The sequence below is a fragment of the Meles meles genome, chromosome 8 (assembly GCF_922984935.1).
Source record: "Meles meles chromosome 8, mMelMel3.1 paternal haplotype, whole genome shotgun sequence".
NCBI lineage: Eukaryota > Metazoa > Chordata > Mammalia > Carnivora > Mustelidae > Meles > Meles meles.
Genome location: NC_060073.1, coordinates 99906482 through 99921089, shown reverse-complemented (window position 1 = coordinate 99921089; position 14608 = coordinate 99906482). Strand labels below are relative to the sequence as shown.

General features: G+C 39.2%; 1 protein-coding gene and 1 pseudogene across 1 annotated transcript; one reads left to right on the top strand and one right to left on the bottom strand.

The window, feature by feature from the left end:
* The first annotated feature begins 931 nt into the window (after positions 1 to 931).
* LOC123948827 lies at positions 932 to 6478 on the top strand (annotated as a pseudogene).
* A 1236-nt stretch (positions 6479 to 7714) lies between these two features.
* Positions 7715 to 14030, bottom strand: LOC123948969 (olfactory receptor 145-like). The gene is made up of 2 exons (XM_046016200.1): positions 14016 to 14030; positions 7715 to 8650 (listed from the first exon to the last, which is right to left on the bottom strand). The coding sequence occupies exons 1-2, from the start codon at positions 14028 to 14030 to the stop codon at positions 7715 to 7717; spliced, it is 951 nt and encodes a 316-aa protein (XP_045872156.1).
* Positions 14031 to 14608: the final 578 nt, after the last annotated feature.

The window sequence follows — 14608 nt, the reverse complement described above, 5'->3', positions numbered from 1 at the left end:
ATACAGTAAATTTTCATATATATATGTGTGTGTATATATATATATATATATATGTACATATACTTTATACACACAGATTTTTTCTTCCTATCATTTTCACCATGTCTTCTCCTCTTTACCACTTTAGCTGTTTAAGAATAATATTAGCTAATAAATGTATTTGTTTTTTACATTGTCATTATGGATTTCATTTTATTTCTTCTGGAAATATATAAACATTTCTATGAATGATCACATGAAGTAACGGGAGGGTGATATTGTACCACTGGGGGGTTTCTAACCTGATGACTCTACTGTGACACTGGGATCATGAGTCACATTATCTGTACTCCTGTCTACACCTTCCACTTGCCTGTAATGTGTCTCCTTGAAATGCCAGTGTTTCACAGATACAGCAGGTTCCATAATATCTATGAAATATAATCTGCTTTCTAGCTATAAACACTATACTTTAAGCACCTTTTGGCAGAGATATCATATTTTTCCATAGGACACATAATAGAGCATCAGTATTTATTTATTGCATAGACATGATACAGAAACTGAGAAAAGTTAATGAACTAAATCAAAATAGCTTATGAAGGAAAAAAACCTAGATAACCAGTTAGCCTCCTGGTTTCAGTCTACTGCTCTTTCAAATATACTTTTTATTTCCTTCATTTTATTGTGTTTATTTCACTAATCCTGAAATAGGAGAAAACTTTTTTATTTTGAGCACCGACTGTGCTTTGTTGGCTTATACATGAATATCCCTCAGGGTAATGGTTGTGTTAGGGAAATAGTTTGAAAGTTCTTTTTCTTGTGAAAGAGAAGTCCTATTAGGCTAGGATGGTTGAGAGAGGATTAGTGCAACAGAGAGCTCTTCCTGGAAATTAATTTTAAAAACTTATTCTAGAATGTTTGCAAGTACTAGTAATTCAGAGACGAGGGCATGGGAGAGAAAGGAATCCAGCAACAAACATCATGCCAAGATCCAAAAACCGCATGGACAATCGACAAGAAATCTGTCTGTAAGAAAGGACAATGAGGTTCAAAACCACCTTTCATCTGACTTTGTCTCCTCCTCTTCAGAGTACAGTAATTCCGCCTCCCCTCACCCCCTCCCACACACATACACTGTCCATACAGCTGTGATAAAACTTAAAATGCACAGTGATCCTGCATTAATAGTGTTTTGGGGCGACATTTATGAGGAACCAAGAGCAGAAAGGACAGTAATTTCAGGAGATTAAATGGTTCGTGGCATTCAAAACTCAAGTCAGGATGAAGGAATTTAGAAAGCAGATGGTAGGAAAAAGGCAGTCCTTTCTGTGATCTTTTCTGGAAGGCTCTTGATATAGTGTGGAGATCACAGGATTTCTCTGAGTAGGATAAAAGCACAAGTCATTTGATATTGAAGTTGGTAAACTAACAGGGCTGGAATACCTGGGAAACAGCTAAATCTCTCCTGTTTTTTCGTTTCGATGTGCTACTCTCATATGGATGTTAAGTTACAAAACCCCTGAAATTGTGGCTGGGAGAACTAATGACAATTTGAGAGAAACATTTGGTGAAAGAATGAACAGACATTTCTGTAAAGAAGACATCCAGATGGCCAACAGACACATGAAAAAGTGCTCCATGTCACTCGGCATCAGGGAAATACAAATCAAAACCACAATGAGATATCACCTCACACCAGTCAGAATGGCTAAAATTAACAAGTCAGGAAATGACAGATGCTGGCGAGGATGTGGAGAAAGGGGAACCCTCCTCCACTGTTGGTGGGAATGCAAGCTGGTGCAACCACTCTGGAAAACAGCATGGAGGTTCCTCAAAATGTTGAAAATAGAACTACCCTATGACCCAGCAATTGCACTACTGGGTATTTACCCTAAAGATACAAACATAGTGATCCGAAGGGGCACGTGTACTCAAATTGTAACTATTTCTTTTCTGGAATAGGATGTTAGATTACTTTTCTTTTGACAAAACACAAAAAGATGACTGACTACTTTAAAAACTTTTAATCCTAAAATCTGTACCTGAAACCAATATTACACTCTATGTTCACTAACTAGAATTTAAATAAAAACTTGAAACAAACAGAAAAACCCCTAATCCTTAATCAACTGATAATTTAAATATTTCTAAGATAACTTTAGTAACCAGAAAGCTGTCAGCTGAGTTGCTTTTATGAAAACTGTGTAAATCTTACCTTTATTAACTGTTTTTATAACTTTTGTAACCATTTTAGTGAACTTTTCCCCAAATAATGTGAAAAAATGGAATTAAATCAGAAGCTTATTCTTTCTGCAATAAAAAGAAATATCATTTCTGAATTCTGAAACTAAAGCAGATTGTATTTGAATTTTGAGGCTTCTCAAATGAAGGATTAGTGACCAGGGTTAACATATACTTTTAGGTACTCTAAGTAGTGATAAAATAAATAACAAACTGGATGCACCTTTGAAATGTCTATAAGGGTTCCTGAGTAGCACAGACATTATTTACATATTGACACACCTTTTTCAATACGGAATACAATTTCATCAAAACAGAGCCTGGGTTGAGGGGAGCACCTGGGTGGATCAGTAGGTTAAAGCCTCTGCCCTGGGCTCAGGTCATGATCTCAGGGTCCTCAGCAGGGAGCCTGCTTCCCTTCCTCTCTCTCTGCCTGCCTCTCTGTCTACTTATGATCTCTGTCTGTCAAATAAATAAATAAAATCTTGAAAAAAAGAAGAAGAAGAAAAGAAAACAGCCTGTGAGTTATTATTAAGGAGGGCACGTATTACATGGACCACTGGGCATGGTGTATAAACAATGAATCTTGGAACACTGAAAAGATAAAATTAAGTTAAAAAATAAACAGACACTAACTAAAGAAAAACAAAATTAAAAATTACAACAAAAATCAACTATTTTGTATAAACATAACTTGTCAAATGAAAATCACACATGTTGATATGAAGGTCAGGGGATGTGGTGTGACAGGTCATTTAAAAACAGTAAGTCAGTAACTCTGTGATGACAGATCGTAACTACATTTTTCATGGTGAGCATTTCGTTGTGCATATAAATGTCAGATCACTATGTTGTACATGCAAAACTAATAGAATATTGTATGTCAACTATACTTCAATTAAAAATTAAATTTTAAAATAAATAATAAATAATGGGGAGCCTGGGTGGCTCAGTGGGTTGAGCCTCTGCCTTCGACTCAGGTCATGATCTCAGTGTCGTAGGATCAAGCCCCACATCGGGCTCTCTGCTTGGCGGGGAGAGTGCTTCCTTCTCTCTCTCTGACTGCCTCTGCTTACTTTTGATCTCTCTCTGTCAAATAAATAAATAAAATCTTAAAAAATAATAATAATTGTTTACAACCTGAGAGTTTTGAAGGGTCAGGGGTGGGAGGTTGGGGGAACAGGTGGTGGGTAATAGGGAGGGCACGTTTTGCATGGAGCACTGGGTGTTGTGCAAAAACAATGAATACTGTTACGTGAAAAAAATAAATAAAATGAAAAAATAATAATAATAATAATAAAATTAAACAAATAATAAGTTGAACATCTAAAACATAAACAAGACAATAAACAAGTTATGCTAAATTTCACAACAGTTACTTCTTGAATGGAAATCAGAAAAGTGGTAAAATATTAAGTATTATTAAAGCCATCTTAGAAATATTTAATGAATCTTGGAACACTGAAAAAATAAAAGAAAATTAAAAAATAAAAATAAAAAAATATTTAAATCATAACTTAAGGATTAAATTTTTTTCTTTGTTTCAAGTTTTTATTTATATTCTAGTTAGTTAACAAATAGCGTATACTGGTTTCAGGAATATAATTAGGATTAAGGACTTTTAGAGTAGTCATCTATTTGTATTTTGTCAAAAGAAAAATAATCCAACATCCTACTGAAGAAAGGAAACTGTCACAATTTAGCTTATCCACCAAATGTTTCTTTCAAGTTGTCATTGCCCTCCCAGCTGCTATTTAGGGTTTTTGTAACTTAAAATCATGGAGGAGTTGCACACAGAAGTCAAAAAACAGGAGTGATTTAGCTGTTTCCAGATCCTCCAGCCCTGCTACTTTATCTGTTTATTTTTTTATTGTATTCATGTAACCACCATATAGTACATCATTAGATTTTGATACAGTGTTCAATGGTTCATTATTTGCATATAACACCCAGTGCTCATCACAACACGGGCCCTCCTTAATACCCATCACCTGGTTTAAACATCATATGACTTGTGCTTTTATCCTATCCAGAGAAATCCTGTGGTCCCCATAATATTTCTAGAGCCTTCTAGAAAGGAAGAGTCACAAAAAGAGATGTCTTTTCTCCATCATTTGCTTTCTAAATCCCTTCATCTTGACTTGAATTTTGAATACCAAACACTATTTAATCTCCTGTCGTCTGGTTCCGTATAAATGTGGAGATCAAGATGTCCTTTTGGCCTTCATTCTCTAAAACACTATTAATGTAGGATCCTCATGCATTGTAAGTTTTATCACAGCTGTATGGACACGATGGGGGACAGAACTGCAGTACTCTGAACAGCAGAAGACAAAGTCAAATGAAAGGTAGTTTTAAACCTCATAGTCTTTTCCTACAGAGAGATTTCTTGTTTGTTGTCCATGTGGTTTTTGGGTCTTGGCCTAATGTTTGTTGCTGGGTACCTTTCTTTCCCATGCCCTCGTCTCTGAATTACTAGTACTTGAAAACATTCTAAAATATTTTTTAGTTAATTTGCAAAAAGCTCCCCGTTTCAGTCAATCATCTCTCAACTAGCCTAGCCTAACAGGACTTCTCTTGGACAAGGAAAAGAACTATCACACTACTTTCTTAAGCAATCATTACCCTGAGGGATAGTCATGTGTAAGCCAATAAAGCACAGTCAACTTTCAAAATAAAAAATGTTCTTATATTTTAGGATTATTGAAATAAGCTAAAAATAAAAATGATAAAATGAAGTACACGAAAAGTATATTTGTAAGAGCAGTAGACTTAAAATCAGGAGGTTACACTTTATCTAGATGTTTCCTTAATAAGCAATATGACATAATTCATTTACTTTTCTCAGCTTCAGTGTTAAGTCTATGCAATAAATATATATTGAGGATCACTTGTGTGTCCGATGGTAAATATGAAACCTCTGTCAAGAGGCACTTAACATGTAGCATTTAGCTGGAAAGTGGATTATATTTTATGGATGTTCTGGAATCTGCTGTATCTGTGAAACAATGACATTTCAAGGAGACAATTTATAGGCCAGGGAAGTGTATAGGCAGAAGTACACATTATCTGATTCCCAATTACAATAGCACAGTGGAAGAAACTCCCCCCCATAGGTACAAGGTCACCCAGCTGTTACTTTACATGATCATTTACAGAACTGTTTATCCTTTCCAAGAGGAAAAAAACCACAAATTCCATGACAATGTAAAAAACAAAGATAAATTTATTCATTAATGTTATTTGTAAGTAGTTAAAGAGGTAAAAAGGAGAAGACATTGTGAAAATGATGAGGAAGGAAGATCTTCTATCAAGCAATTGGAAACAGGAGCACCTGAGTGGCTCAGTTAGTTAAGCAACTGCCTTCAGCTCAGGTCATGATCCTGGATTCCAGGGATCAAGTCCCACATCAGGCTCCCAGATCCATGGGGAGCCTACTTCTCCCTCTGCCCTTCTCCCCTCTCATGCTTTCTCTCACTATCGCTCTCTCTCAAATGGATAAATAAAATTAAATTTAAAAAAATAAAAATTGGAAACAAACTGGGCTCTCTGCTCCTCCCTGTCTAACACACAGCCACATCTCCTGGTGCAGTGACAGCGCAATCCCAAAGACAAGACAGTAAAGGTTGGCGTAAGTATATTTAGTGGTATTGGGCACCTGGTCACCAGGACTGTTTTTAACGGTAACAAAGTGAATGCTGTTGCCGTCAAGGACAAATTCATTGACATCAACTACATGACCTACATGTTCCAGTATGATTCCATCCATGGCAAACTCAAAGGCACAGTCAAGGCAAAGAACAGGTAACTTGTCATCAATGCAAAGCAAACCTCCCTCTTCCAGGACCGAGATCCTACCAACATCAAACAGGGAGATGCTTCTGCTGAGTATGCTGTGGAGTCCAATGCAGAAGTGCCGTACTTGAAGCTGGGGCCAAGAAGATCAGCATCTCTGCCATTCTACAGATGCCCTGAAGTTTGGGATGAGTGTGAACCATAAGAAGTATGAAAACTTTCTCAAGATTGTCAGCAATACCTCCTGCAGAACCAGCTGCTTGGCTTCTCTGGCCAAGGTCATTCATGACAATTTTGACATCATGGAGGGCCTCATGACCATAGTCCATGCCATAACTGCCACCAAGAAGACCATGCCATCCCGGATGGGAAACTGTGGCGTGATGGCTGAGGGGATTGTCAGAACATCATTCCTGCTTCTATAGGGATGCCACCAAGGTTGAGGCAGGGTCATCCCTGAGCTGAATAGGAAGCTCACTGGCATGGTTTCCATGTCCCCTTCCACAAAAAGTCAGTCATGGATCTGAGCTGCTGCCTGGACAAAGCTGCCTAGTATTATAACATCAAGAAGGCAGTGAAGCAGGCATCAGAGCACCCCCTCAAGAGAATTCTGGGCTTCACTGAGGATCATGTAGTCTCCTAGAATTTTATATTTTTAATTTATTTTTTTAATTTTATTTTTTTAATTTATTTTTTAAATTTCTTTTCAGTGTTCCAGAATTCATTGTTTATGCACCACACCCAGTTCTCCATGCATAGGACCGCCAGGATCACCCAACCTCCCACCCTGCCCCCCTCCAAAACCCTCAGTTAGTTCCTCTAAGTCCACAGTCTCTTATGGTTCGTCCCCCCTTCCAATTTCCCCCAACTCCTTTATCCTTTCCATCTCCCCATGTACTCTGTGTTATTCCACAAATAGCGAAACCATATAATTGACTCTCACTGCTTGACTTATTTCATTCCGCATAATCTCTTCCAGTCCTGTCCATGTTGCTACAAATAATCGGTATTCATCCTTCAACTTTAAAAAGGACACCCAATCTGGGGCACCTGGGTGGCTCAGTGGGTTAAAGCCTATGCCTTCGGCTCAGGTCATGATCCCAGGGTCCTGGGATCGAGCCCCGCATCGGGCTCTCTGCTCAGCAGGGAGCTGCTTCCCTTCCTCTCTCTGCCTGCTTGTGATCTCTGTCAAATAAATAAATAAAATCTTTAAAAAAATTTTTTAAAAAATGACACCCAATCTTTCACCTTTGACACTGGGGCTGGGGTTGTCCTCAATGACCACGTAGTCAAGTTCATATTCTAGTGTGGCAATGAATTTGGCTACAGCAAGATATTGGTGAAATTTATGGGCTAAATGGCTCTCAAGGAGTAAGAGTCTCCTGGACCAATAGCCCTAGACAGAAAAAGAAGAAAGTGGATCTCAGCTGGTGGGGAGTACACGCCCTAACACACTCCAAATTTCTACAACGTGACACATTTCCATCCCAGAATCTCTGAAATACAGGATGGAATTGGGGAGCCCTACCTTGTCACTATACCCACCAAAAAATATTGGAAACAAGCTTACAGAAAAATCAAATCTCCTTCATGGTGGTAACAAAGATACAGGATATGAACACTCCCACTAAACTATTCTGACAAAAGAAATCAATTATACCAGTCCTATAACTGTACCCATGGACAGTGATTCTGATCAAAACGTTCTCCCACTTCGGGTTTTTCTCAGAGCAAGTTTAACGTCTTTGTTCCTCAAGCTATAAATGAAGGGGTTCATCAAGGGAACCACATTGGTATAAAAGACAGAAGAAATTTTTCCCTCACCCATCGACCCAACAGAAGATGGTTTAAGATACACAAATGAGCCAGATCCAAAATAGAGAGAAACAGCAAATATATGGGAACTGCAGGTGCTGAAGGCTTTGGACCTGCCCTCAGTGGAGCTGATGCGCAGGATGCTGGACAGGATAAAACCATAAGAGACAAAGATGATGACACTGGGCACAATGATATCTATGCCCACCACAATGAAAACCACCAGCTCACTGATATAAGTGCTGGTGCAGGAGAGCTGGAACAAAGGGAGCATGTCACACAAATAATGGTTAATAATGGCTGCATCGCAGAAGGTCAGTCTCAGCACACATCCTGTGTTAGCCATGGCACCCAAAAACGCCATCAAATATGAACCAAGCATAAGGATGGAACACACTTTGGGGGACATGGCAACATTATATAAGAGTGGGTTGCAGATGGCCACATAGCGATCATAGGCCATTGATGTCAGCACATAACATTCAGAAATAGCAAAAAAACAGAAAAAGTAAAGCTGGGTCATGCATCCCCTGTAGGAGATAATATTCTTCTTTGATGTGAAGTTTGTCAGCATTTTGGGTGTAAACACAGAAGAATAACAGAGGTCTATGAAGGACAAATTGAAGAGGAAAAAGTACATGGGGGTGTGCAGGTGTGAATTCAGCAGAATTAGAGTTACCAAGCCCAAATTTCCCAACACAGTGACCACATACATGAGTAGAAACAGGCAGAACAGAGGGAGCTGGAGATCTGGTAAGTCTGTTAGCCCCATCAGAATGAATTCAGTCACAAAGGAAGCATTTTCAGGAGGCATTCTCTAAGGGGATCTGTGAACACAAGAGAAAAAAGTTACACAGAGAACAATTCAACATTTCCCACCATATCTCCTCTCACAGGAGTTGGGTTTGTACTGGGAATTTTGAGACTACCCCAAACTGGACCCACAGAATCTGCTTTGTCATCATCACAAATCTAGTGACATGGACATTTCCTTATTAGATGCTCTATGAGCTATAAAACAAAGAGCATTAAAACTTGACCTACAGGGGTGCCTGGTTGGCCCAGCGGATTGAGCCTCTGCCTGTGACTCAGGTCATGATCTCAGGGTCCTGGGATCAAGGCCCACATTGGGCTCTCTGCTCGGCGAGGAGTCTGCTTCTCCCTCTCTCTTTGCCTGCCTCTCTACTTGTGATCACTCTCTATCTGTGTCAAATAAATAAATAAAATCTTAAAAAAAAAAGACAAAAACTTGGCCTACAAAATGAAGGCCAATGCTTCCATATGCCAACAGGACTGCTGTCAAAACCAAAGATTAGGGAGAAGATTGGACCAGAAGGGAATTGCCTTCTCTAATTTCACTTCTTTGACGACATGACCCCTCCTCTATCCAGTAAAATTGAGGCAGCAACCCCACCAAATGGGCACTGGCTTTTGAGGGGATTAGACTTCATGTGGTGGGAATGAAGAACATTGTTCTAATCCAAAAGTAAAGTACCAGAGTCTAGGAGAGTTCAAGTTCCTGCCCCATGTACAGAGTAAAAACAATGAATGTAGAAGAGTGAGTGTTCCATCAATGGAACTGACCAATAAATTGCCTCCTTGAAACCTAATAATGTTTCGAAATCTTCCTTGCTCCATCACCCTCCCCTAAACAGGTCTTTCTACCAATTTCATGTGAGTCTGAGGACTGCAAAGAACTGGAAAGAAATTGGCACCTTTGATCCCTAAACTTCTGTCATAAAAGAAAGACATGAATAGGGGCACCTGGGTGGCTTAGTGAGTTGAGCGTCTGCCTTCAGCTCAGGTCATGATTCCAGGGTTCTGGGATGAAGGCCCACATCCAGCACCCTGCTCAGCAAGGAGTCTGCTTCTCCCTCTCCCTCTGCTCCTGCTCTCTCACACACTGCTTCTCTCAAATAAATAAATAAAATCTTTTAAAAAATAAAACGAAAGACATGAGTATAAATGGAATTCAGGAACTCACCCTCCTTAGGCAAGAATACCTTGGTCCTTCCTTTCCGGTATTACCCCTGTGCTCCTGAAAGGGCAGATTTAATATCTGTGGCTTTGCTCCCTTCGATTCTATGAGGACACAACCCACACTTAATTTCAGATGAGCCCTGTAAATCCTTCTGAACCACAGACAAAAATTTCAGACTATGAGTTCTCTTAAGCAGCAGACCAAAATAAACAGCCTTTATTATGATCATTTTGCACTTGGTACATCACAGAAGACTTAAGGTGAGGGCAATGATATAATGTCCTCAGTTATAAACAGGGCAGAAGCTTGCTCAGTCTCTTCCACAGGGAATGGTTTCTGGGGTAATACGGTCTTGAGGGGATTGTATTTTCACAGAGGACCACAATGTGTCTCTAGTTCCTTTGGAGCTCACAATTTTTTTTTTTAACATTTTAATAGACTTTTATTTGAATTGCTTCTGTGTACATTCATAAAATCAGAGATGAGAGCTTTAAGATTAAATCATCATCATAATTTTAAGAATCAATTAATAACAGGGGATCTCAGCATCCCTAGAAATGTCTTTGTCTCTCTCCTTTTTTTTTTTTAATTTTTTTTATTTGTTTATTTACAGCATAACAGTGTTCATTGTTTTGGCATCACACCCAGTGCTCCATGCAGTACGTGCCCTCCTCATTACCCACCACCTGGTCCCTCAACCTCCCAACCCCCCCACCCCCCCGCCACCCCTTCATAACCCTCTAGTTGTTTTTCAGAGTCCATAGTCTCTCATGGTTCATCTGGGGAGATGGAGTGGAGCTCACAATTTTACTCAAGGTTACACTCCACTGGAGGGATCAGACATCCTTGAGAGGAGCCAAAAATAAATTCCCATTTCCAGGTCAGCAACATGGCAGAAGAGGAAGCTCCAGAACTTCTTACTCTCCATGGACACCCTGATTCAAAAATGTTTCACATACACATATTCCCGTTCTAAGAAATCCAGACAGTGGTTAAATAGTCCTGCTCCCAGTTAAACAACAAATCTAGACACATTCTCTAACATTTTAGGGAAATTCTAGATATCCTTTTTTTTAACAGTTATACTTGCACAGCACCTTCAAATTGGAACAATTTGAAGCCAGTTCCTGGCTTCTCCCTGGGGAGGGAAAGAATTGCACCAACTGTCCAATGCCCCAACTTTTAAAACATGTGCCTAGAAGACTGGCTTCTAGATAGTCTGTGTCAGAAAGTAGATAGTCTGTGTCCTATAGGACACAGCATATGTCAGCTGCCTGGGGAGAGAGACAAAAGAGACGGTGGTGTGGGCTAGAAGCCACCAGAGCTCCTTCCCCTAGCTCAGAATAGAGGAAGTGATTGAAAAGCTCTATTTTGCAGCTTCTCTCTGGTGAGAAAAAAAATGTGCACTATGCATCTAGCAAGCAATACAACTTATCTGTGAGTTGTCTGAGGAATTGGCTTCAATCCTATTTGTTTTAGAACACAGACACAATCCAGCACACAATGGATGAAGACAGGGTCGGAGGGGGGGCATGGGTAGAAGTTGGGGGCACTGCAACTAATAATAAAGAAAGAGGGTTAGACTGCAGAAAATTGAGAGGCCTCCAAAGTCTCTGGCCAGGCTTCTTGGTAGTACCTTCTCTAGTCCAAGGCCAGTCCATGAATGTCAGGACAGATTGGTGTTTTGCCTAATGTGCAGACACCAGTGTAGAGAAGCAATGAAAGTGAAGACAAGTTGAAATACTTTCCATAAAGGAATAAGGGCAATCTCCACAAACTGACACTAATGAAATGAAAATATGTGATTTACCTGACAGAGAATTTAAATGACTGTCCTAAGATGCTGACTGGAGTCAGAACAATATAAAAACCAAGAGAAAATTTCAACACAGAGACAGAAAACGTAAAAGTAATAAACAGAAATCATGGAGCTGAGAAACACAATATCTGAACTAAAAAATTTAGCAGAGGAGCTCAAGAGCAAAAGAGACTGAAGAAAAGACAGGATCGTGAATTTGATTAAACATCTCTGTAGAAAGAAGATATGGTCCATATGCAATGGAATATTATGCCTCCATCAGAAAGGATGAATACCCAACTTTTGTATCAACATGGATGGGACTGGAAGAGATTATGCTGAGTGAAGTAAGTCAAGCAGAGACAGTCAATTATCATATGGTTTCACTCACTTGTGGAGCATAAGGAATAACACGGAGGACACTGGGACAAGGAGAGGAGAAGGGAGCTGGGGAAAGTTGGGGGAGCAGAGGAACAATGAGAGACTGTGGACTCTGAGAAAGAAACTGAGGGTTTTGGAGGGGAGGGGGTTGGGGGTTGTATGAGCCTGGTGGTGGGTATTAAGGAGGGCACGTATTGCATGGAGCACTGGGTGTGATGCATAAACAATGAGTCTTGGAACACTGAAAAAATAAAGTTTAAAAATCTGGATACTTTGTGAAATTCAGATGGAAATAGTACACAGCTAATTTGGGAACTATACTCATGATAAATCTAGGAATACCAGGTGTATAGGTGAAAATAGTTTGATGATACCTTTCTTGATGTTCTGGATGATGAAAATAAAGACAGAAAGTGCCACAGCTATGGTTCAGTGATGACTTACACGAAGCATGTTTTAAGTAACCCTGATACATTATCTTATACAATCTTCTAAAATGCTTGTTTTCCTCAAGCTTAACTGATGTATACTTATTAAATAAAAATTTTGTATATTTATAAAATGTAAAAAAAAATCACTGGAAATTATTCTGACAGAAGGGTGAAATGAAAAGGAATAAAAAATACTGAAGAAATCCTGAAAGACTTACTGGATACTACCAAGTGAATCAATATCTGCCTTTCGGCAACCCCAGTAGGAGAAGAGAGTTAGAAAGAACCAGAAAAACTACGCAAAAAAAAAGGCTGAAAAATTTCCAAATCATGTCAACTTCCCAACACTGTGACCAATTTATACAAAGATAAAACCCAGAATGATTGCATAATGAGTACACACACACACACACACGCACACAGTCAACCACTTATCCACTCTCCAGTTTACTTAACTGAGCCAACCTGACTTCCACCTTCAGACTCAGGTCTACACCAATTTCCAGGAACAGTGCTTACGTAGGCAGGTGATATATAAAACCCTCTAGCCCAGTGTTCTGGACTCAACAAAAATTTACTGACTGCTGACTCACCTCTCAACTTGAATTATGCGTTTGGTATCTGGATCTAACTGGATCTATACTAACTGGCGATTGAAACAGTACTTTCGCTTTGGCTAAATTGTCCATCTTTTCTATATTCTCAAAGTATGATTTTCACACCATTGTCAAAATTATGCGTAAAGAAGTTCTTCAAGATTTTATCAAGAATATAGAAGGGGTTAAGAAAATGAAATTACATAATATGTAGGAGAACCATCTCCTCTTCCCGTTAACCTAAACATAATGACATACAACCTATAACAGACCTATACAATGGGGTTCTCTATGGACTTGGCTCCTCCTGCAGAACCTGGTGGAAGGTCTTCACTGAGTGTGGTAAAAGCACTGTCTCTGCCCCAGACTGGTTTACATTACTCCACACTACTCTAGTTCCGGTTTCTTCTGTGTGAGCCATTCCATTCTGTACTTGGAAGGCTGTTTCCTTCACCTGAGCCTTTCTTCTGAGTCTTGGCCTATTGATTACTTTAATATTTAATTTAAATCCAGGTAGAATCCAAGTTTTTCAGCCATAATTTATCATGGGAGTTAGCATACATAATACATCAAAGTCTACAAAATATACATTTAAACCATTATCATAAACTGAACAGCTTACAATGAACTAACAGAACTATAAACAGAGTATTCCAGGTCCCAGAGCCTTCTGTGTGTCCCTAGTCCACCCATTCTCCACCACGATACTGACAAAATCATGCCCCAGCTTTTGTTCACAGCTTCATCTCTTAAGTGGGCCCCCATATTGCTCCATGTCCAGCCAGAAGAAGGATGAAGAGAACGGGGAAATGATCATTATAGTCTACCCTGATGTGTTTCCACATATTGTGGAGGCCAATATAAAATAAGAATATACTCACACATTCTAAATTAGGCAACAGAGCTTCCAAATATAAAGTGGGAAAGACACTCTCTCCACAATTTGCTTAGATTAACATGTTGCTTTCATTTGTGTTCTGAGACTTTTTATTCACGGAAACCATTTTCATGTTTCACGGATATTTTTAAATATAGTACATTAGCAATAATAATAAAAATAGTAAGCTGGTATATGTAGAATCAAAACACCAAGTCCTAGTCTCAGCTCCAACAGTTACAAGTTGTAATCTGAAATCATGAAAACATCTGAGCATCAGTTTCATCAACAAGGAAATGAAACTAAGCTTCTCTCTACTCTTTATCTCACTTGATTTTCCTTTAAAATATAAGAACTGACAGAGGTGACAGAGCAGAAAAACTAAAACACATTAAGAGCAATTGTAACACCTGCACATCTCGATATTAATATTTGAATGGGCTCATTTAATTTTATGTCAGAGACAGAGGCTCCCCAGTCTTTTTGATGCCCCCAGCCATTGTACTCACTGAAGAAGATGAGAGTCTTCCCTGCAGAAAGTAAAACTTCACACTGGGTGTGATTTTCATGTTTAAAGGTACATATTTTATACAATTGAGCTCTGCAGATAAACCCACTTCTTCACCTGGTGGTCAGCTGATAACACAATGACATGCCCCAGTGCACAAAGAAAAACCAACTTATGCCAGACTCAGAGAAAAATACCATGGG